Raw genomic sequence first — 20,731 nt, forward strand, 5'->3', positions numbered from 1 at the left:
AATTTCATATGCCATGAAGCATCTCTTTTAATTAGTGTTTAAATACCCAGAAGAAGATAAGGCTGCTAATTTTTTTTGGAAAGCTCTAAAATTACATATGAATACTTAGTGCAGGCTCAATTCAATGCATGGATACTTTGATGTATAATAAAATTAGAAAAATAGATGTACATAGAAAAGTTATTATTAAATGCACATCTAGGTAATGATTGTGAAAATGTCTATTGTGAATAGGTCTGAGTGAAAAAATATTTAATATTCTAGAAAAGTTTATCTTGAACCATTTTAAATTTTGTTGAAGACAGAGCTTGGCAAAAAATATAACTTTAAGCACAAAGAGGAAAAAAATGATGAAATATAAGTGGTGCTTTCTAAAGGACTGCAAGCATAACATGTACAATGTGATCTATTTTTCTGACGCGATGCTAAGACAGAAAGAATTGGTTTCTGAAAAAGGACATTTGCAGTCCATTGGTTTAAAGACATATGTTATGAAGTAACTGAATTTTTCAAAAGACAAGCATTGAGATTAGATCTTATACTTAATATTATGTTTTATCCTAATGGATCGGATGTAAATTTCTTTTAAAGTTGGTTGGCATAAGATCAAGGTGGTGCTGAACCTGCACGAGCGTGCGGGTAAACACTGCCTACATGCAATGCGAAGCACTGAAGCCACCCCTGTCCCTTTGAATCACACAGACCTCATGTAAATCGGGTGTGGCCAACATCAGGATCCAGCCTTTTGTATTTCATGCTAAGTGTAGGCGGCTTTTGCCTACACACGCATTTCCATCTAGAGAAGAAGCATCTTTTTCCTCTTAGGTATTTATGCATATATTTGCAGGACGTACTTTCTTTATGATTAGTTGGGTTGACGTGTCTAAATTTGAAATTGTTATTGATGGTGAATTTTGATTTTTTAAATGTATTATTTCTGGCAACTTGTATAAATAAGTATACTCTGACGTTTATATATTTTTTTTTGCTGTCCTTTAAATGATTTATAGAATGTCTCATCATCATTTTCCTTTCAGTTGTGTTATTGCTGAGCTCTTCCTCGAGGGGCAACCACTGTTTGAGTTATCCCAGCTGCTTTCTTATCGCCGGGGGCAGTATGATCCTGGCCAAAACCTTGAAAAGGTGGTTCCTAATTGTTTGGATACTCCTGCTTAACATATCTTCTGGTAGTGTTTGCTTTCTTTGTCTTTTTAGCTTGAATAAGATTCTCTTGCTTAATAATTAATGGAGGTTCAATTTGAAAGTCGGACATCCATATTATTGGGATATGAAATATTAAAATTTTAGAGATGAAAATTTCTACACCCCCCAAAGAAAAAGGAAATTGCAGCAGTTTATTTTGTAGATCAAATTCTTTACCCAGATGGTGGTTCCTTAATCAGAATAATGAAACCATAAATAAGAAGATGAACTAAAAACTATATTTGCATTTAGCCCCTCTTATTATGGAGAGCCATTAAGTTTATATCTTCTTTCCTAGTAGGTATAAGATTCTAAAAGCTGATAAAGAAAAGGGTAAGAAAATAACATTTAGATATACCTCATAGTAAAAGAGAAAAAAAGTTGCGCATGGGAGATAATTAATTTAGTCAGCTCAGTGATTCCCACATGGCCATGCCCTAACAATCATAATCAAGGTTCGTTGTTTCAGTATCGGATTCCGTACCAGTACCATTCTACTATAGTGTCGGTACACGGTACGGTATGAGACAGCGAGGTGTACTGAGTGTCGATACGATGCCACCGAGCGGTATGATACGATACGTCTGATACGGTATTGTACCAATCAGTATAGCAAACCTTGGTCCTAATATTCTTCACTGATGCCTCTTTTTTGCCTTAAGTTTTTCTCCCTTGATTTTCACATGCAATAGGATCATGAATATTCCATTTAGTAATGTATGAAAGATGAGGCAGTACTTTTTTATTAGTTACATATGCAATGGGATCATATATATGTATATATATTATATGTACTTATGTACTTATGGATATGTATATGCAAGGTCCGCCGTACCCGCCGGTATTGGTATCGTACCGGCCTGGTATGGCGAACCGGATTTTGGGTTCCATTTTTTTTAAAATGTTGTCTTTATTGGATCTTAAATTAAATAAACTTTGATTTTTTTATTTCTTTTTTTATGATTTTTGATGTTTCTATGTTTAAATTTAGGGTTTAAATTTGAAACATAGATGATGCATGTTATTACTTCCTTCCGTTCCAAATGATAAAATAATACACATAAAATATCTTCAAATTAAGATACAATTATTTACATACATTTAAAGCACTCTCGGATATCTAAAATCGGGGCGAGTGCCGATGGCTCTCGTAGATATCCGGATCATAAGTATAGTCAGGAGGAGGCAGATCAACCCAATCAGAAGGAACACGCACCAGGTTATAAGAACTGTCGGATCTCTTGCTCACGCTCTAGTTCTTAGAGGTGTCCTCTGATTGTGTAGGGGCCCATCCGAGTATGGCGGAAGCAAAATCTGATACACCATATCCATATTCGTCAGGCTGAGGCTGTGGATAATAAAATCTGTATCCGTATGCGAGCTCATCTACAGCTATATCCTGTCTTCCTAAACGACCTCGAGGAGCCCGTCTTCTATATCCAATGATATCCTCACGGAATCTATCAGGTGGTTGACCGTGGTCCGTATCCTGTGTAGCACCCGTAAATTGGGACTCACCGGTGAAATATAGACCATCCTTCGGTTGTATCTCATAAGTATCATACTGTCCTCCGCTCCCTCCATGGCTAGAAGATCCATCACCACCAAAACCTTCATCGCTGCTGATCCAAGTCTCCTCTTTGACACTCTCCATTGGGACCCTTTGTTTTTCCTTCCTGGCCCTCTCTGTTTGGCTGTCGCCCTTCTCTGTTGAGCATTTCTCGATCAGCTCTCTCGGAAGGTGTCTCGTACCAATTATGTGGTGACTGGCTCCTTTGTGCCTGCGACTGATCAGCTCTGGGAGTGCGTGGAATATTGCGCTCAGCCCATTGCTTTGGATCAACCCTAGCCTCCGTGGCTATGAAGCTAGCTGGTCGTAGAGGCGATCCTGGCTCATCAAGCTCGGGCTCCTGCTGCTGGCCTACAAGCCAGCCGAGTAGTGGATCATCGTCATCATCAGTGAAGGTCCCGTAAATCGGATCTGCATACTTGAGCTCCGATTTCTCCTGAATGCACTTTAGCCTCAACCGCAGATTGTAGTGCACATAAACAAGATCGTTGAGGCGCTTTTGTATCAAATGGTTTCTTTGTTTGCTGTGGATGAGGGCGAAGGTGGACCAATTGTGCTCACAGATACTAGAGGAGACTGTTTGGAAGAAAATTCGGATAGCTATCGGCTTTAGATTTCTCGCGGATCCGCCAAAATGCACCCACCATTCAGCTGCAAAAATATTTATGAAAATTACATATATGATAGTTCCATATTAGTAACCAAGTAACACCAGGTGAATGTCTTCCTGATGTGTGACGCATCTGGATTCATATTGTGTTTGCTGACGACAGCCGCTTGGTGGCCAAAACTGTAGCTGCCCTCTAATTAATTTGCTCTGTAAAAAAGAAGCATGTTCTACCATGTTAATAATTAAAGATGCCGGTATACTTACACATGCTGGTAATTACTAAATCATAGTTACCTCTTCAAGACATAGGGTCGCTTTTTCTGGATCATGCTCCATCTTGTAAATCACATTACGCAAAGCATCCAGAAGTGTTTCATCCATACCAATTCCATCAATGCTGTACTGAAACCGGAAGTTTAGGTAGTATGCTGCACATATACGAGACTATCTTAGCATAATTATAAAAGTACATCCATCACTATAATTGTCAATATTCTTTCTTACCTGCTAGATGCAATTTTTCTATCCATTTGCGCTCCCCACCGTCGCTCAATGATGTTAATGTACGACTGGTCATGCGCTGGATCTGCCTCCATAATCTGATCCTTTGCCTTGACCATCATGTGATACAAAAATTCCATCTGGGGATAGATCTCGCTATCTACGGCCCACAGCACTTTATATAATAGTTTGATAGCCTTGACTATTGTAGTAGCCCGCTGCCATCACATATGATGGTTAGTCCATATATGGGCTACTTGCTCTTGTACGAGTCAATTCAATTCTCCAGCTCCTTATTGTTGTCAAGAAGCTCACCATAGATGTCCTCGGGCCTGGAGGAACTACATCGGGATCGGCAGCTTGTATGGCGACAATGGCAGACCTGTAGTACGTATTGTCTGCCACATTCGCTGGAATGTGGCTGAAGTGAAACCAGGATCCAACAGCTCGCCACATAGTTTTCTTCTTATCCTTCATCCACATTGTGTCCATCCTCTGCTGTCTTGAATCTCTGCTGGGGAGAGCATGCAGATCTACATCATGAATTGTCGCTCCTTGTGGAATTCCTCTAGATGACTTCTTTCGGCTACCAAAACTACCCAACATAGATGCAATCCGGCCATATTCTTTGTCGACGCCTTCCATGATTGAAGTTGTCCTCAAAAACTCTGGATCTTGTCACTACAATAGTCAAGGCTATTAAACTATTATATGAAGTGTTGCGGGCCATAGATAGCGAGATCTATCCCCAAATGGAATTTTTGTATCACATGATGGTCAAGGCAAAGGATCAGATTATGGAGGCAGATCCAGCACATGACCAGTCGTACATCAACATCATTGAGCGAGGATGCGGAGCACAAATGGGTAGAGAATTGCATCTATCAGGTAAGCAAGAATATTGACAATTATAATGATGGATGTACTTATATAATTATGCTAAGATAGTCTCGTATATGTGCAGCATACTACCTAAACCCCCAATTTTAGTACAGCATAGATGGAATTAGTATGAATGAAACACTTATGATGCTTTGCGTAATGTGATTTACCAGATGGAGCATGATCCAGAAAAAGCGACCTTATGTCTTGAAGAGGTAACTATGATTTAGTAATTACCAGCATATGTAAGTATACCGACATCTTCAATTTTTAACATGGTAGAACATGCTTCTTTTTCACAGAGCAAATTATTTAGAGAGGGCATCTACAGTTTTGGTCAACGAGCGGTTGTCGTCAGCAAACACAAAATGAATCCAGGTACGTCACACATCAGAAAGACATTCACCTGGTGTTACTTGGTTACTAATATGGAACTATCGTATATGTAATTTTTATAAATATTTTTGCAGCTGAATGGTGGGTGCATTTTGGCGGGTCCGCGAGAAATCTAAAGCGGATAGCTATCCGAATTTTCTTCCAAACAGTCTCCTCTAGTATCTGTGAGCACAATTGGTCCACCTTCGCCCTCATCCACAGCAAACAAAGAAACCATTTGATACAAAAGCGCCTCAACGATCTTGTTTATGTGCACTACAATCTGCGGTTGAGGCTAAAGTGCATTCAGGAGGAATCGGAGCTCAAGTATGCAGATCCGATTTACGGGACCTTCACTGATGATGACGATGATCCACTACTCGGCTGGCTTGTAGGCCAGCAGCAGGAAGCCGAGCTTGACGAGCCAGGACCGCCTCCACGACCAGCTAGCTTTATAGCCACCGAGGCTAGGGTCGATTCAGAGTAATGGGCTGAGCGCAATATTCCACACACTCCTAGAGCTGATCAGCCGCAGGCACAGAGGAGCCAATCACCACATGATTGGTACGAGACCCTCCGAGAGCTGATCGAGAGATGCTCAGCAGAGAAGAGTGATATAGCCAGACAGAGAGGGTCAGGAAAGGAAAACAAAGGGTCCTAATGGAGAGTGTCGAGGAGACTTGGACCAGCATCAATGAAGGTTCTGATGGTGATGGATCTTCTAGCCATGGAGGGAGCGGACGATAGTATGGTACTTATGAGATACAGCCGAAGGGTGGTCTTCATTTCACCGGTGAGTCTTAATTTACGGGTGCTACACAGGATACGGAGTACGGTCGACCACCTGATAGATTCCGTGAGGATATCCTTGGATATATAAGACGGGCTCCTCGAGGTCGTTTAGGAAGACAGGATATAGCTGTAGATGAGCTCGCATACGGATATGGATTCTATTATCCACAGCCTCAGCCTGACGAATATGGATATGGTTTTGCTTCCGCCATATTCGGATGGGCCCCTACGCAATTAGAGGACACCTCTCAAAGCCAGAGCATGAGCGAGAGATCCGACAGTTCTTATAACCTGGCGCGCGTTCCTTCTGATTGGGTTGATCTGCCTCCTCCTGACTATACTTATAATCCGGATATCTACGAGAGCCATCGGCACTTGTCCCGATTTTAGATACCTGAGAGTGCTTTAAATGTATGTAAATGATTGCATCTTAGTTTGAAGATATTTTATGTGTATCATTTTATCATTTGGAACGGGAGGAAGTAATAACTTGCATCATCTATGTTTCAAATTTCAACCCTAAATTTAAACATTGAAACATCAAAAATCATGAAAAAAGCAATAAAAAAACATCAACGTTTACTTAATTTAAGATCCAACAGAGACAACATCTAAAAAAAAAGGGAACCCAAAACCCGGCTTGCCGTACCGGGCCGGTATGGACCGGACCAGACCGGTATCGTACCTGTCCGGCCGGCCTCCGGTATGCCGACCGGTACCGGTACGGCGGAGCTTGATCTATAGTTTAGAAGCATATGAATCAGTCAAAAAATTTGATTTGTTATATATTTTAAAATATTTATATGAAGATCAATGGTTTGAATTTGAAAATTAAATAGTGTATTATATACTTTAGCTTACTAGCTGCATTGCTACAATTCATTTTTTTGTTCACTTAATGCATAGGCAAGTGGTTGTCAAAAATAGATTTTTAGCCTCTAGACATCTTATACACTTATAGATAATGATCAATAGTGTTGTTTTTTAATTTTAAGAGGTCCATCATTGTTTTCCACAAGGAAACATTTGGGGAAGAATGCACTCAAGTGCATTTTAGCCTGCTCTCTCTCTCTCTCTCTCTATTTTTATATATTTGAGAAGGTAATAGGATGAAATACATATAATGACTGTTACATTTTAGTGGTTATCTTTTCTTAATTTATAACCCTCATAAGTAGATTCTTTGGATTATTATTATTTTGTAACTGTTGTTCGGTTGTTGCTCAATTTAAAGATCGACCTAATACATTCCATTAGATTTTACAGAAACTAATAAACTTTCGTTGTGGTCGTTCTCAAGATGTACTCAACGAGCAAAGATTTCTCCATTCTAGAGAAACCCTTCAATGTAATAAAAACATGATAGATTTACTTAATGTAAATCCATGTGGTGCGGACACTACTACCGGACCGCCTGTTATGCAGGGCTACGATCGTCACAGGAGGATGGTCTAGCCAGTTTCTTTATGGCTAGATTGATTTGATGTTATTTTATTTCATTTTTATGGGGCTTATTTGCATATTGTCAGTTTAGGGCCTTTTTGGGATTCTTTTTTTGTAGGGTTTTTTTTTGTAATATTATATATATGGGTCCATGCACTTGTTTAAGGTTAATGATTGATTGAATGAAATTGCCTCCTTCCTTTAAAACCCTGGTGTGAAGCAACGGTCAGAGCCAGATGAGAAGCCTGGTTTTTTCCTCTCCTCTCCTCTTCTCCTCTTCTTCTTCCTTCTTCCTCTATTTTCAGCATTGTCCTGCATCAACTTTGGTATCAAAGTCTGTGCTTTGCCTTCGTGCCAAAGCAGCAGGCCCTGGTGTAGGGCAGAGCAGCCTCCATTTCTACGTTCCTGGCTGCTGCACGAGGTCTTTGTGTACCTATCGCGCCGCGAACGCCGGAGTATGTTGAAGGGCCGCGTGCTAATCGCGTTGCCAATAAGAGAGGGAGCCTCACCTCTCTTCTCTCATCTCTGTCCCTCAGTCCCATCGAAAGTAGGAAGAGGAACCTGCGGCCTCAGATCCGCTGTAGCAGCCGCAGGGAAGTGAAGTCCCCACCACTGGCCGGAGTCGGCGACCGCCACCACAGACCGTGGAGATCCGCTCGCAACCACCGGCGTGAATCTCGGCGCGGCCTCCCGAAACCGTCGGGTGGTTCAAAGTCAGCTAACGGGTAAGGTCCAGACCCGTTAACCTTTTTTCTTGGGTAACTCGGATCCATTTTGGAGAAAAAAAAAGAGGCACGTGACCTGTACGTGCTGCCCAAAAAAAGATTTGCTTACCTCCTTTCCGACGAAGAGGAAATCCTAGAGCTATGGTTTCCGCCGCTGCTGCTACCGTCGCTGTGCCACTGCCCACGCATGCCGCTCCGCTTGAAGCTCCATCACCCATCGTCGAACTCCGCCATCGATCATCTCGCCCGAGCCGCCGCTGCCGAGCGCCTGTTTCGCCTCGTCTCTCCATCCCGAATCCTCAACGCCGCTTCGTTTCCCTGCAACTGCCTACGCCGCCGAGCACCCCGCCCGATGCCGAGCCCCGCCATTCCTCGCCGCCCTTCTTCTCTGAGCTGCCGTTGCGGCCCCTCTCCTTCATCTTCTCCGCCTTCCCCAACGCCGCACCCTGCCCATCCTCCACCTGCCGCCTCCTCCGTCGCACCTCGCCTTGTCCGCCACGCCCCGCCTCCGCCTCATCGACTTCATCCGCCACCGCTTCCCCGATTTCTCCCCCTCCCACGTTCGCCACATTTCCTCCCCCCCCCCCCCCCCCCCCCCCCCCCACCAGCAGCCCATTCCGCCTAGCCCACCTTCAGGCCCAACAAGGCATGGGCCATCCAGCCGTGCCCTGTTCATCACATCTCGGGCTCCTTCTCACGGGCCCAAGTACAAGGCCCACCTCGAGTGCCTCCTTCACGGGCCCAAGTCACCGGGCCCTGCCACCGTACACCACACTCCCTGTATTCAGATCGATCACCGTCGCCAGGCCCACCAAATTATTTTGATCAGGCCCATATGTTGCTGACATCAGGCTCTATTGGCGCCAATTGACGAGCTCGTTGCTGCACTTTGTTCGTCGCTCTCCACCGGATCAGGTTTGTTCTATCTTGGATATTTGGTTTGCTTGTTTACATTTAGCATTCGAAAGTTATTTTTGTGTTTGGTGGTATACCCGAAATCCAAAACACAAGCTTCACGCACATCCACAAAACACACCGCAACCCTATTAGTAGCCTTCTTTATTATTAATTGTAGAGCTAAACCCTCATTGGAAGACCTATGAGACCCCATGTCACCCAACTCCTAGTGGACATCTGTACTACTTGACTGCAGCTTCTTATTGGCTAGCGTCACCTACTGATTCCCAGTTTGCCATATTTTACTGTTAGAGATTAGTTTGGGGTTTATATTAAGCATACATATTGACAATTAAGATTCATTGCATGCATTAAGTTTGCATCAGAGTTAATATTGTCCTCATTTGCTAGAATAGTACATAATTGAGTTCATTTATCTTATGTACCTTCGTAGTGGTCGTATCATCCTGCATTCCAAATCCCAATCTACTATGGATGCCCGCATCGAAGCCCTAATGAAGGCAGTTGAAGACTTGACCACTATGTCTGCCCAGACCAATGCCCGACTCGATTCAGTTGAAACCTCCTTATAACGGATCATTGGATCCAAAGACGATAGTGTTGCCCATTACCCCGGCCGAGACCTAGAGGATGAAGTCCTAGACCCACAAATCTCTATTCGGCAGGATAATTTTGACAAATACCTTTTCCAAGTCGCCCCCATGCCAACCCTGACCCCAGAAGACTGGGTCTCTTCCATGATGCTGATTGAGGTCCCCGTCATAATGTCGAACCCAGAGAGTCTCAAGACCACGACGAAGATGTCATGAGGGGTATTAAGGTTGAAGCCCCTACCTTTGACGGACGCCTTGACCCAAAAGCCTTCTTGGACTGGATGCACGAGATGGACCACTTCTTTGAGTGGTATAATTTGTCTGAGGAGAAGAGGGTTCGGTTCGCCAGAATGAAGCTCATCGGTCGAGCTAAACTTTTCTGGTAAAGCACCGAACAACTGCTAGCTAGGAGACATCAACCTGCAATAATCGACTGGGTAGAAATGAAAGAAAAACTTAAAAAAAAAACCTACCCTTAAGCTACCAAGATGACCTCCTAGACCGATGAAATAACTTGCGACAAGGTAATCGGCCTGCTACTGATTACATCACCCAGTTTGATGAATTTATGATGCGATGTAACATGGAAGAAAATGAACGGATGATCCTGAGCCGGTTTCGACGAGGTCTTAATGATGAGCTCAGAAAGGAACTTGTCCTTCGTGAAATATCCACCCTCGATCAAGCTTACACATTTGTACACAACTATGAACAGGTATCTAGGCCAACATTTGTTAGATATTCTGACATTAAAGGGACTCCCGCCGGTGCTCAACCTTCCGGATCCCGTCCTTCAATTGGGTCCGCGCCTCCAAGACCTTTTTCTTCCACCCCTACCCCAAGTAAGGACACTAAGGGCAAGGGAGTTCTTGGTGAACCTCCCAAACCATCTTCTCGAATCCAATGCTTTAAGTGCCAGGGTTTTAGACATGTCGCCTCACAATGCGCAAATAAATCTCTTGTTATTGAGGCGCAAGAACAAGAGGGTGCTACTGCCGATGCCGACTTGGAGGAACAAGTATATGAGCCAAATCTAGACAACATCCAAGACGTCGATGACGAATATGAGGAAATTCAGACACTTTAGGCTGTATCCGGACCACGCCTCCAACAGTTGTCACCGAACCTGTTCAGTCCACCATGAATGTAGTCAGGTGTGCTCTTGCCCAACCTGCCAAGCATGATGACTGGAGAAGAACTTCGATCTTCCATACTTATATCGAGTGCGAAGATAAGGACTGCAAGGTTATTATTGATAGCGGGAGTTGCGTTAATGCAATACCTTGAAACATTATCTTCCATTTGGGATTAACTCCCGTCCCTCAGAACCAACTTTACAAAGTCTCCTGGATTGACATGTCTTCGATCCATATCAAAGAAAGGTGTCTCATACCAATTCAAATTCTCTCTTATAAAGACACCATCTGGTGTGATGTGATCCCGATGGATGTGGGTCACCTCATATTGGGGAGGCCTTGGTTGTTCGACCTTGATGTCACCTTCTATGGTCAATCTAATTCTTGCTCGTTTACATTTAAGGGCAAGAGGATTACACTTAACCCCTTGAAGCCCAAGGTGCTTGACAAGGGTAAGAAGAAAAATGAGCCAACGCGCAAAGAATTCCATATCCTGAGCCCCTCCGAATTTGAAAGAGAAGTTATCCGTGATTCTATGGTGTTCGCCTTGTCCTAGAGAACCACCTAAATACGCAAAGCGAGATACTCTCTGAAGGCTTTTCTATCCTTAAGGAATTTTTGGAAGTTTTCCCTGAGGACCTCCTGAATCATTTGCCACCCTTGCGTGACATACAACATGCCATTGATTTGGTTCCTGGAGCTACTTTACCCAATCTATCTCACTATCGAATGAATCCTTCTGAGCATGCTGAGCTGCAGAGGCAAGTTAACGAGCTCATACAAAAAGAGTTCATTTGGAAGAGCTTGAGTCCTTGTGCCGTGCCCGCACTCCTCACTCCAAAGAAAGATGGCACATGGCGAATGTGTGTTGACAGTCGGGCAATCAACAGGATCACGGTTAAATACCGTTTTCCCATTCCTCGGCTCGATGATTTGTTGGATATGATGGCAGGCGCCACGATCTTCTCCAAGATTGATTTAAAAAGTGGCTACCATCAAATCCGAATCTGCCTAGGTGATGAGTGGAAGATGGCTTTTAAAACAAATGATGGCCTATACGAATGGCTGGTGATGCCATTTGGTCTCTCAAATGCTCCTAGTACTTTTATACGAGTAATGACCTAAGTTCTGCGACCATTCATGGGCAAGTTTTTAGTCGTGTACTTCGATGATATCCTCATTTACAGCCACTCGAAAGAGCAACATTTGGATCATTTAAGACAGGTTTGCACAACGTTACGTAATGTGAGGCTATATGCTAACCTTAAGAAGTCTCTTTCTTCACTTCTCATATTAACTTCTTAGGTTACATAGTCTCTTCCGAGGACTTATCTGCTGACCCTGAGAAAATTACTGCAATAGTAGAATGGCTCGAGCCCAAGAATATTAGTGATGTCTGTAGCTTTCACAGGCTTGCCACATTTTACTGTCGCTTTATTAGGGGGTTTAGTACACTTATGGCACCCATCACGGATTGCCTTAAGAAAGGTGACTTTCGGTGGACGGGCAATGCCACCAAAGCATTTGGCGACATTAAGAAAAGGATGACACAGTCACCAGTCATGTGGTTACCTGATTTTAGCAAGGTTTTTGAAGTGGAGTGTGATGCCTCTGGCTTAGTGATTGGTGGAGTGCTCAGTCAAGAACATCACCCTATGGCCTATTTTAGTGAAAAGCTCAATGAGGCTAAACAAAAGTATTCCACCTATGATAAAGAATTTTATGCTATTGTCCAAGCCTTGCGGTATTGGCACCACTATCTACTCCCTAACGAATTCGTCCTTCACTACGACCATGAGGCCCTTCGATTCCTTCATTCCCAGAAAAAGCTGAATCATCGCCATGCTAAGTGGGTTGAATTTTTCCAGGAGTACACTTTTGTCTTGAAGCATACATCGGGTGCTGCTAACAAAGCTGCGGATGCGCTGAGTCGGCGAGTAGCCGTGCTCTCGGCCATGTCTATCACTATCACGGGCTTTGACAAACTTAAGGAAGACTGTGTCTTGTCCCGATTTTGGTAAAATTTATGCTGCCCTCGCCAAAGGACAAGGACCCGTAATAGATGATTTTTATTTACAGGACGGGTACCTGTTTAAAGCCTCTAAGCTCTGTATCCCGCACATGTCGGCAAGGGACTTTTTAGTTTGGGAAGTCCATGCTGGGGTCTCTCGGGGCATTTTGGGCGCGATAAGTCTATTGCTAAAGTCGAACATCAATTCTTTTGGCCAAGTCTGAAACGTGACGTTGCTAAAATTGTAGGTCAGTGTCAAACTTGTCAACTAGCCAAACATAGAAAACAAAATACTGGCCTGTATACCCCGTTGCCTGCTCTCGATCGTCCTTGGCTTGACCTCAGCTTGGACTTCGTACTAGGTCTTCCTTGCACTTTTCGGAAACATAATTCAATTTTGGTGGTTGTTGATCGTTTTTCCAAAATGGTCCACTTCCTCCCCTGTTCCAAATCGTCCGATGCTTCTGGGGTGGCCAATATTTTCTTCGACGAAATTGTTAAGTTATATGGATTACCGAAAACGATCGTGTCCGATAGGGATGTTCACTTCATGAGTTACTTTTGGAAAACTGTGGCACATGGTTGGTACCAAGCTGAAATTTTTCACTGCTTACCACCCCCAAACAGATGGCCAAACAGAAGTGGTCAACCGAAGTTTAGGTAACCTGTTGCGGTGTCTTGTGAGTGCAAATAACCGTAATTGGGATTCCATCCTTCCTGTCGCTCAATTTGCATACAACACTTTGATCAATAGGTCCATAGGGATGAGTCCATTTGAGGTGGTACATGGTTTTCAAGCTAGAAAGCCTGTCGACCTTCTACCCATATCACCGCATATTCGCATTTCAGAGTCTGCACATGCATTTGCACAACACATGCATAAGCTGCATCAGGATATTTATAAGCACATTCATGCGAGTAATGCTCGATATAAACTACAAGCTGTTTTCCATAGGTGGGATAAGATATTCCAACATGGGCATTATGTTATGGTGCGTATTCGGCCTGAGCGGTTTCTGCAGGGATCCGTTAAGAAACTGCAGGCTCGTAGTGTTGAGCCCTTTCGGGTTTTGCATCAGATTGGCATGAACGCCTATGTTATTGATCTTCCATCTGATTTTGGTATCAGCTCTACTTTTAATATTGAAGATTTGGTTGTTTTCAAGGGTCCACCATTCATCCTTGCTGACCCTTTCGCTAAGCCTTCTCTTGAGCCTGATGATTCTCCTATTCCTGATCCCATCCCATTCACACTTCCTTTGCCTCTTCCACCAGCACAAAAAGAACTCATTAACCCCATTTTAGACGGGCAAACCATTTTATCCAGTGATGGAAGTATTTAGCGCCTTTTGGTTCGTTGGAGAGGACGACCGGAGTTCGATTCGACTTGGATGACTTAGGACGAGCTTCAGCGGATTGATCTGGACCTCTTAGAGTACTACCAGAGTTGTACCGAGCCGCATTCATCGAGGTCGACTTCTTCTCACCTGAGGGGAGTTGGTGCGGACACCAGTACCGGACCGCCTGTTATGCGGGGCCACGGTCGTTGCAGGAGGATGGTCCAGTCAGTTTCTTTATGGCTAGATTGATTTGATGTTATTTTATTTCATTTTTATGGGGCTTATTTGCATATTGTCAATTTAGGACCTTTTTGTGATTATTTTCTTTGTAGGGGTCTTTTTGTTATTTTGTAATCCTATATATATGGGTTCATGCACTTGTTTAGGGTTAATGATTGATTAAATGAAATTGCCTCCTTTCTTTGAAACCCTGGTATGAAGCCACGGTCAGAGCCAGGTGAGAAGCCCGGTTCTTTTCCCTCCTCTCCTCCTCTCCTTTTCTTCTTCCTTCTCTTTTCAGCATTGTCCTGCATCACCATGTTTGTAGAATCATATAGTTTGTTGAATAACATATGATTTTCGAGAATATGAAGTTTATTTTGTATTTTTAGGAATATAAATTTATGATATTATATCAATAATGTGTTTGAGGGTAAGCTTTGGTGCAACGGTAAGGTTGCTCCATTATAACCTGGAGGTCATGGATTTGAAACATAGAAACATATCTTTGCATGGAGGGGTAAGGCTGTGTAAATCTAATCCTTCCCTAATGCTGCAATGTTGGGATTCTTGTGCATTGGGCCACCTTTATATGAAGTATGCATTAGTTTTTCAATCTATTCGTCTTTTTTTATCATTCATCTTGTTATCAAATTGTCAAAACTTTTTCAAGTTCTACGTATAATAATCTGTGTTGCCTACTTTCTTTCAAAATTAGTTATCACAAAGTTGGATGATTATGTATTGTAATTGCAGATACAAGATGCTGGGATCCGGAAGATGATACTTCACATGATTCAGTTAGACCCAGAATCAAGGCTGTCATGTGAAAGCTATTTGCAAAGTTATGCATCTGCTATATTCCCAAGTTATTTCTCACCGTTCCTGCATGGATTCTTTTCCTGGTTGATTCCTCTTGATTCAGATTCAAGGGTGAGAAACTTTTGCAGATGTAATATGTCAATTGGATAATAGGTAGAACCACATACTCATATTAAGACTTGATCATTTCCACTGTAGGTTGCAGTGACGCAGAATGCTTTCCACAAGATACTTGAGTACATGACAAGCAGTAGATCAACTGAGGAAATTGTTTCCGAGTCGTCCACAGGTCCCAAACTAATGAATAATGAACCTTTTCAGCAGATGGAAGGTGGGAGAAGAAGCATGAGTTCAACAAGGGGCTCTGTTAAGAATAAAGGAGAGTTAGAAGAAGGCCTAGCTTGCGACCAGCTTGTTGGAGATATCACTTCTCTTCTCAGGGGAGTAGAACAAGGATACCATCATTCACATACAAAGGCTACAGAGGAAGGTGTACCATGTGCTGTTGCAAACTGCTCCGATACAGTCTCTGCTTTGTCTTCACAACAATTAAAGCACTCAAGGCAGCAAAATTTAAGTGATTCCAAGGGGTACAGGGAGCGAGAAACACCGCTTTTGAGAAAAATTCTGAAAAGCGACTTGAATTCTTTAATGGCTGGATACGATAGTCAGTCGGATACATATGGAATGCCCTTTTTTCCAAGAACAGAATGTCAAATGAGATGTGAAGGTATGGTCCTAATTGCGTCCTTACTTTGCTCGTGCATACGAAGTGTCAAGCAGCCACAGCTGAGAAGAGGGGGTATACTTCTGCTAAAGGCATCTTCCCTATACATTGATGATGAAGATCGCTTGCAACATATACTTCCCTATGTTATTGCAATGCTTTCCGATCCTGCAGCAATTGTGCGTAGTGCTGCTGTGGAAACATTATGTGATATTTTGCCTCTTGTCCGAGATTTCCCTCCTAGTGATGCAATGATATTTCCTGAGTATATTCTTCCAATGCTATCAATGCTTCCTGATGATCCAGAGGAAAGTGTTCGGATTTGTTATGCTAGCAACATATTTAAAATTGCTCTAACTGCTTACAGATTCTTAATTCAATCTTGGAGTTTAGCTGATGTAGGATCTGTTGATAAATCCAGTCTAACTCATAAGCCACAATCTCTTGCTACAGAATCACCAAGAAAAAAGCATAGTGACAAAAATGACACTCAACTTTCACAGTTGAGGAAATCTGTAGCTGAAATTGTGCAAGAACTAGTGATGGGACCAAAACAAACTCCAAATATACGTCGAGCTCTCCTGCAGGATATTGGTCATTTATGTTACTTCTTTGGTCATAGGCAAAGTAATGACTTCTTGCTGCCCATTCTCCCAGCATTTCTTAATGATCGAGATGAGCAGTTGCGGGCAGTTTTTTATGGGCAGATAATTTTTGTCTGCTATTTTGTCGGTCAGAGAAGTGTGGAGGAATATCTTTTGCCTTATATTGAGCAGGCACTTAGTGACGATATGGAGGCTGTCATTGTTAATGCATTGGAATGCTTGTCCTTGCTGTGCAAAAGTGGTTTCCTAAGAAAGAGGATACTTCTGGCCATGTTTGAGAAAGCGTTTCCCTTGCTTTGTTATCCAATCCAGTGGGTAAGAAGGTCAGCTGTTGCTTTTATTGCAGCGAGTTGTGAAAACTTAGGACCTGTAGATTCTTATGTGTACCTTTCTCCAGTTTTACGCCCTTTCTTTCACAGAGAGCCAGCTTCTTTATCTTCTGAGGCATCTCTCCTGTCATGTCTTAAGCCTCCAGTCTCGAAAGTGGTTTTCTATCAAGTTCTGGAGAATGCAAGGAGCTCTGATATGTTGGAAAGACAGAGAAAGATATGGTATAACTCATCCACCTATTCAAATCAGTGGGAAACTATTGAACACACTAGGAGGGTAACAGGAGATCGGAACTCCAGGAAGAGTTCTGGTACTAAAGAATTCAGTGCTCAAGGTGGCAGATATGCCAGTGGTGTGACCCAGAATGCATCTCTACCTGTTGGTGAAGATGTTGCCAAATTGAGAACAGGAAATTCTTTCCAGAATGCCTCTGGCACACTGGATATTAGAGATTCTTTTTCTTCTGATAAGTTGCAATTTTCTGGCTTCATTTCTCCACATGTCACTTCTGGAAATAATTCCCTTTGCGATGGACCATCTGAAGGCATACCATTGTATTCTGTTTGCATGGATAAGCGTGCAGTGGGAGCAGCATCTGTAGGTTCTGAGTCTTCATTGCAATTGAATTCTAAAGGAGTAGCTGCATCATGCATGCCTTGGTTGGAGCCTGTTAACAAGCCATTTGGGTTGTCTAATTCAGTTCCACCTAAGCTTGTTTCAGGCTCTTTCTTCAACATCAGTAAGAACTCTATGCAGGTCCCAAAACCAGTGCAAGATTTAGAGGGTAAGGACAGCGATCAATCTGCTTATGTCACCAGCAGGTTCCAGGATGTCACAATTGGTGATACCTTGAAGGGCAGCTCATCTATGACTGGAGATGATACCTCACTGTCAGATGTAACTGGGCTGCCTTCCTTTGCCAGATCATCATCTGTTCCAGACACAGGATGGAAGCCTCGTGGAGTCTTAGTGGCACATCTCCAGGAGCACCGCTCTGCTGTGAATGACATAGCCATATCAAATGACCACACCTTTTTTGTAAGTGCCTCAGATGACTCCACTGTGAAAATATGGGATACTAGAAAGTTGGAAAAGGACATCTCTTTCCGATCTAGGTTAACCTATCCACTGGATGGCAGTCGGGCTTTATGTACATCGATGCTTCGTGGTACTGCACAAGTAGTAGTTGGAGCAAGTGATGGAACGATACACTTGTTCTCTGTTGATTACATATCAAGAGGGTTGGGCAGTGTAATTGAAAGGTACTCTGGCATTGCTGATATTAAGAAGAAAGAGATTGGAGAAGGTGCAATTCTTAGCCTCTTAAACTGCTCTACTATTGATAGTTTTATCAGTCAGACTGTTCTATTCAGTACCCAACATTGTGGAATTCATCTCTGGGATACTCGGACGAATTTAGAAGCATGGAAATTTAAAGCTGTACCTGAGGAGGGATACATCTCTTCTCTTGTGATAAGTCAATGTGGGAATTGGTTTGTATCAGGCTCGTCAAGGGGTGTGCTTACTTTGTGGGATTTGAGGTTCCTTTTGCCTGTTAACTCATGGCACTATTCTTTGGCATGCCCTGTGGAGAAAATGTGTTTGCTAGTCCCACCATCAAACTCCATGTCTGCTATGGCAAGACCATTAGTTTACATTGCTGCTGGCTGCAATGAAGTTTCCCTCTGGAACGCAGAGAATGGGACCTGCCACCAGGTATATGAAAGGCTGTTTGCATGTACTTAATGAGCTATGCAAGGGAAATTTTCATCATAAATGCTGGATGTAATATAATAGTTAAGATACTATTATTAATAATAATTGTTGATTATTTGGAATGCTCATCATAGACCTGGGCATAATGTAATTAATTCTAAACAAATGATACAATATAATAATTAACAAATGGTACAGTATAGTAATTATAAAGGACAACTAGACAAATAGGGCTATACACATTTCTATAAAGAATTATGACTTTTTTATTATCATTTGCCAGAATCATACTTGTTTAAAGTTGCTGGTATATCATAATATATTAATAATTCAAATTCTTGACATGTCTGAATTTTCTCATTTTCTAGCTACTAGTTTCTTGTGCAGTATCTTGAAAAACTTGCTTGATAAGTGCTTGTTAAATCCCTGTTATATAAAAAGGGTCGAGAAGGTTATGGTTTAAACCTGGATTTTTAGCATTGAGAAAGCTATGCAAATCATGTTCACCAGTGAATAAGGTAGCACACTCAGCTAAAGGGAGTTAAGAGGAGGATTGGCTGATGAAGTTGGCAATACTTTAATTTTCTCAAATGATGAGTAAAGGAAAAGTTTATACTTATGCATACATTTACAAATATTTTATCAGAAATCTATTCATGAACTTTTGATTTTGTTTGCAGGTATTCAGAACAAGTGGTGAGAGTGAAGCTGAAATGTCCAATGTGCCTCAGGCACTTGCAAGGCCTCCTTACAAGCCTACTTGTAAACAAGATGTCAAACGAAATGACAACTCCAAATATAGAATTGATGAGTTGAACGAACCTGCCCCTCGTCTTCCTGGTATCCACTCATTGCTTCCTTTGCCTGGGGGAGATCTGTTGACCGGAGGAACAGACTTGAAGATTCGCTATTGGGACCATACCAGGTTTGATTCAGATCTTACACTTAATTTCACTTGGTGGAAATACATGTTTTTATTCTTTACATGCCCACGAATTTGCAGCCCTGATCGAAGTTACTGCATCTGTGGTCCATCAACAAAGGGCATCGGGAATGATGAGCACTACGATATAAGATCTAGTTTCGGGGTTCAAGTTGTGCAGGTACATTTCATGATAAGTATGTTAATTATTTTTATTGTAACCTATGTTGCCTAGATTATTCTACATGATCACGTACTGAATAACTGTATACACTCATAGCAGCATTGGTAAGTCTAGGATTCTTCCAGATTAGGAACTTCAGTTTTACATGAAGAAACCTAAAAATCAAATAGGCGAAACCTTGAGGAGTTTGATGCAGTTTTTCTTTCAATTGCTCGCTAGAATATTTGTTAGAAAGGCAAAAATTACTGAGGAAAATCAAGGGGTGCAGCTAGCAGGTACATTTACCATCGACTTGGGTTTTGTGTGGATGATACTGCTTGATGGAAAAATTGCTTGGGTTTTATAATTAGGTTTTTCACCTAGCTCAAAGAAAAATGTTTTGGCTGGTTGAATGACCTTGTATCTAAAATTTAACATTTATTACAAATAAAAATGGAAAGAATAAAATAAATATAATTAAAAAATACTAATCACATAATACAAATTAGATAATACTTTATAACGGTGTCTTAGTAACAAAATTGTATGAAAATGCAAAAATAACATGCACCAAGAATACCAAGTTTTTAAAAACTAGCATTGGAGGATATACCGAATTGGTACTGTACCGAGTACCAACACATGGTGTGAGTACGCGATGCACTGTATGCTAATGCTGGTTTTTTGCTGCAATAGGACAATACTGCCCATTTTGATGATGCTTATCATTTGTATAAGCTTTTGATATCAAAAACCTTAAAGTTTTGATATTACTTCATTGAATGTGGAGTTGAGTAAAGGAGTTTTAGAAATAATAGTTATAAATCACAATAAAACTTTCCACATAATTGGTGTTAAGGATAGAGTTCGTAAAATTTCTAAATTTCCTATTGAAAAAGAGCTTTTAATTCTTCACGCTACACTTGTCAATGAATTAGGGGTCCTGACCCAACCTGACCTGGGAATCCGACTCAACTTGAGGACCTGAGATGACATCTAAACACTGTGGGTCAACGTGGAGAGAGAGAAAGAGAGACTTTGTGGCATCTCATCTCCCTCTATCTGATGTTGGGCGACTTGCTCGGCCATGCCGTAAGATCGGCTTGCTTATTGTCATCCTCAGGCCCT

The 20,731-nt window shown here is 42.2% G+C and overlaps 2 protein-coding genes across 5 annotated transcripts in view; both read left to right on the forward strand.

The window, feature by feature from the left end:
• The window catches only part of VPS15 (protein kinase family protein / WD-40 repeat family protein), a 29,257-nt gene that overhangs the window by 5,968 nt on the left and 2,558 nt on the right, over positions 1 to 20,731 (forward strand). For 2 of the 4 annotated variants that reach the window (XM_039126129.3, XM_008815452.5), the window contains exons 7-11: positions 1,038 to 1,143; positions 15,075 to 15,251; positions 15,339 to 18,518; positions 19,199 to 19,443; positions 19,522 to 19,621. In XM_039126129.3, coding sequence (XP_038982057.3) covers positions 1,038 to 1,143; positions 15,075 to 15,251; positions 15,339 to 18,518; positions 19,199 to 19,443; positions 19,522 to 19,621 — 3,808 coding nt within the window. Of the gene's footprint in view, positions 1 to 1,037; positions 1,188 to 15,074; positions 15,252 to 15,338; positions 18,519 to 19,198; positions 19,444 to 19,521; positions 19,622 to 20,731 lie in introns of all 4 variants that reach the window. The other 2 variants (XM_026800427.4, XM_088716523.2) reach the window with 2 other exon arrangements.
• On the forward strand, positions 1,150 to 8,044 carry LOC148714840 (uncharacterized). The gene is made up of 3 exons (XM_088716524.2): positions 1,150 to 4,981; positions 5,069 to 5,144; positions 5,237 to 8,044. Exons 1-3 carry the CDS (start codon positions 4,940 to 4,942, stop codon positions 5,626 to 5,628), a joined length of 510 nt encoding a protein of 169 aa, XP_088572650.2. The 5' UTR covers positions 1,150 to 4,939; the 3' UTR covers positions 5,629 to 8,044.

This window comes from Phoenix dactylifera, chromosome 2 (genome assembly GCF_051530095.1).
Source record: "Phoenix dactylifera cultivar Ajwa chromosome 2, Ajwa_hap1_PhDact_Kaust_v1.1, whole genome shotgun sequence".
Classification (NCBI taxonomy): domain Eukaryota; kingdom Viridiplantae; phylum Streptophyta; class Magnoliopsida; order Arecales; family Arecaceae; genus Phoenix; species Phoenix dactylifera.

Excerpts from the sequence above, each read along its gene's own strand:
- LOC148714840 (XM_088716524.2), top strand. The coding sequence starts at position 4,940 with ATGGAGCATGATCCAGAAAAAGCGACCTTATGTCTTGAAGAG. Across the intron at positions 4,982-5,068 it reads CGACCTTATGTCTTGAAGAG|AGCAAATTATTTAGAGAGGG; the intron begins GTAACTATGATT and ends TCTTTTTCACAG. Across the intron at positions 5,145-5,236 it reads CAAACACAAAATGAATCCAG|CTGAATGGTGGGTGCATTTT; the intron begins GTACGTCACACA and ends ATATTTTTGCAG.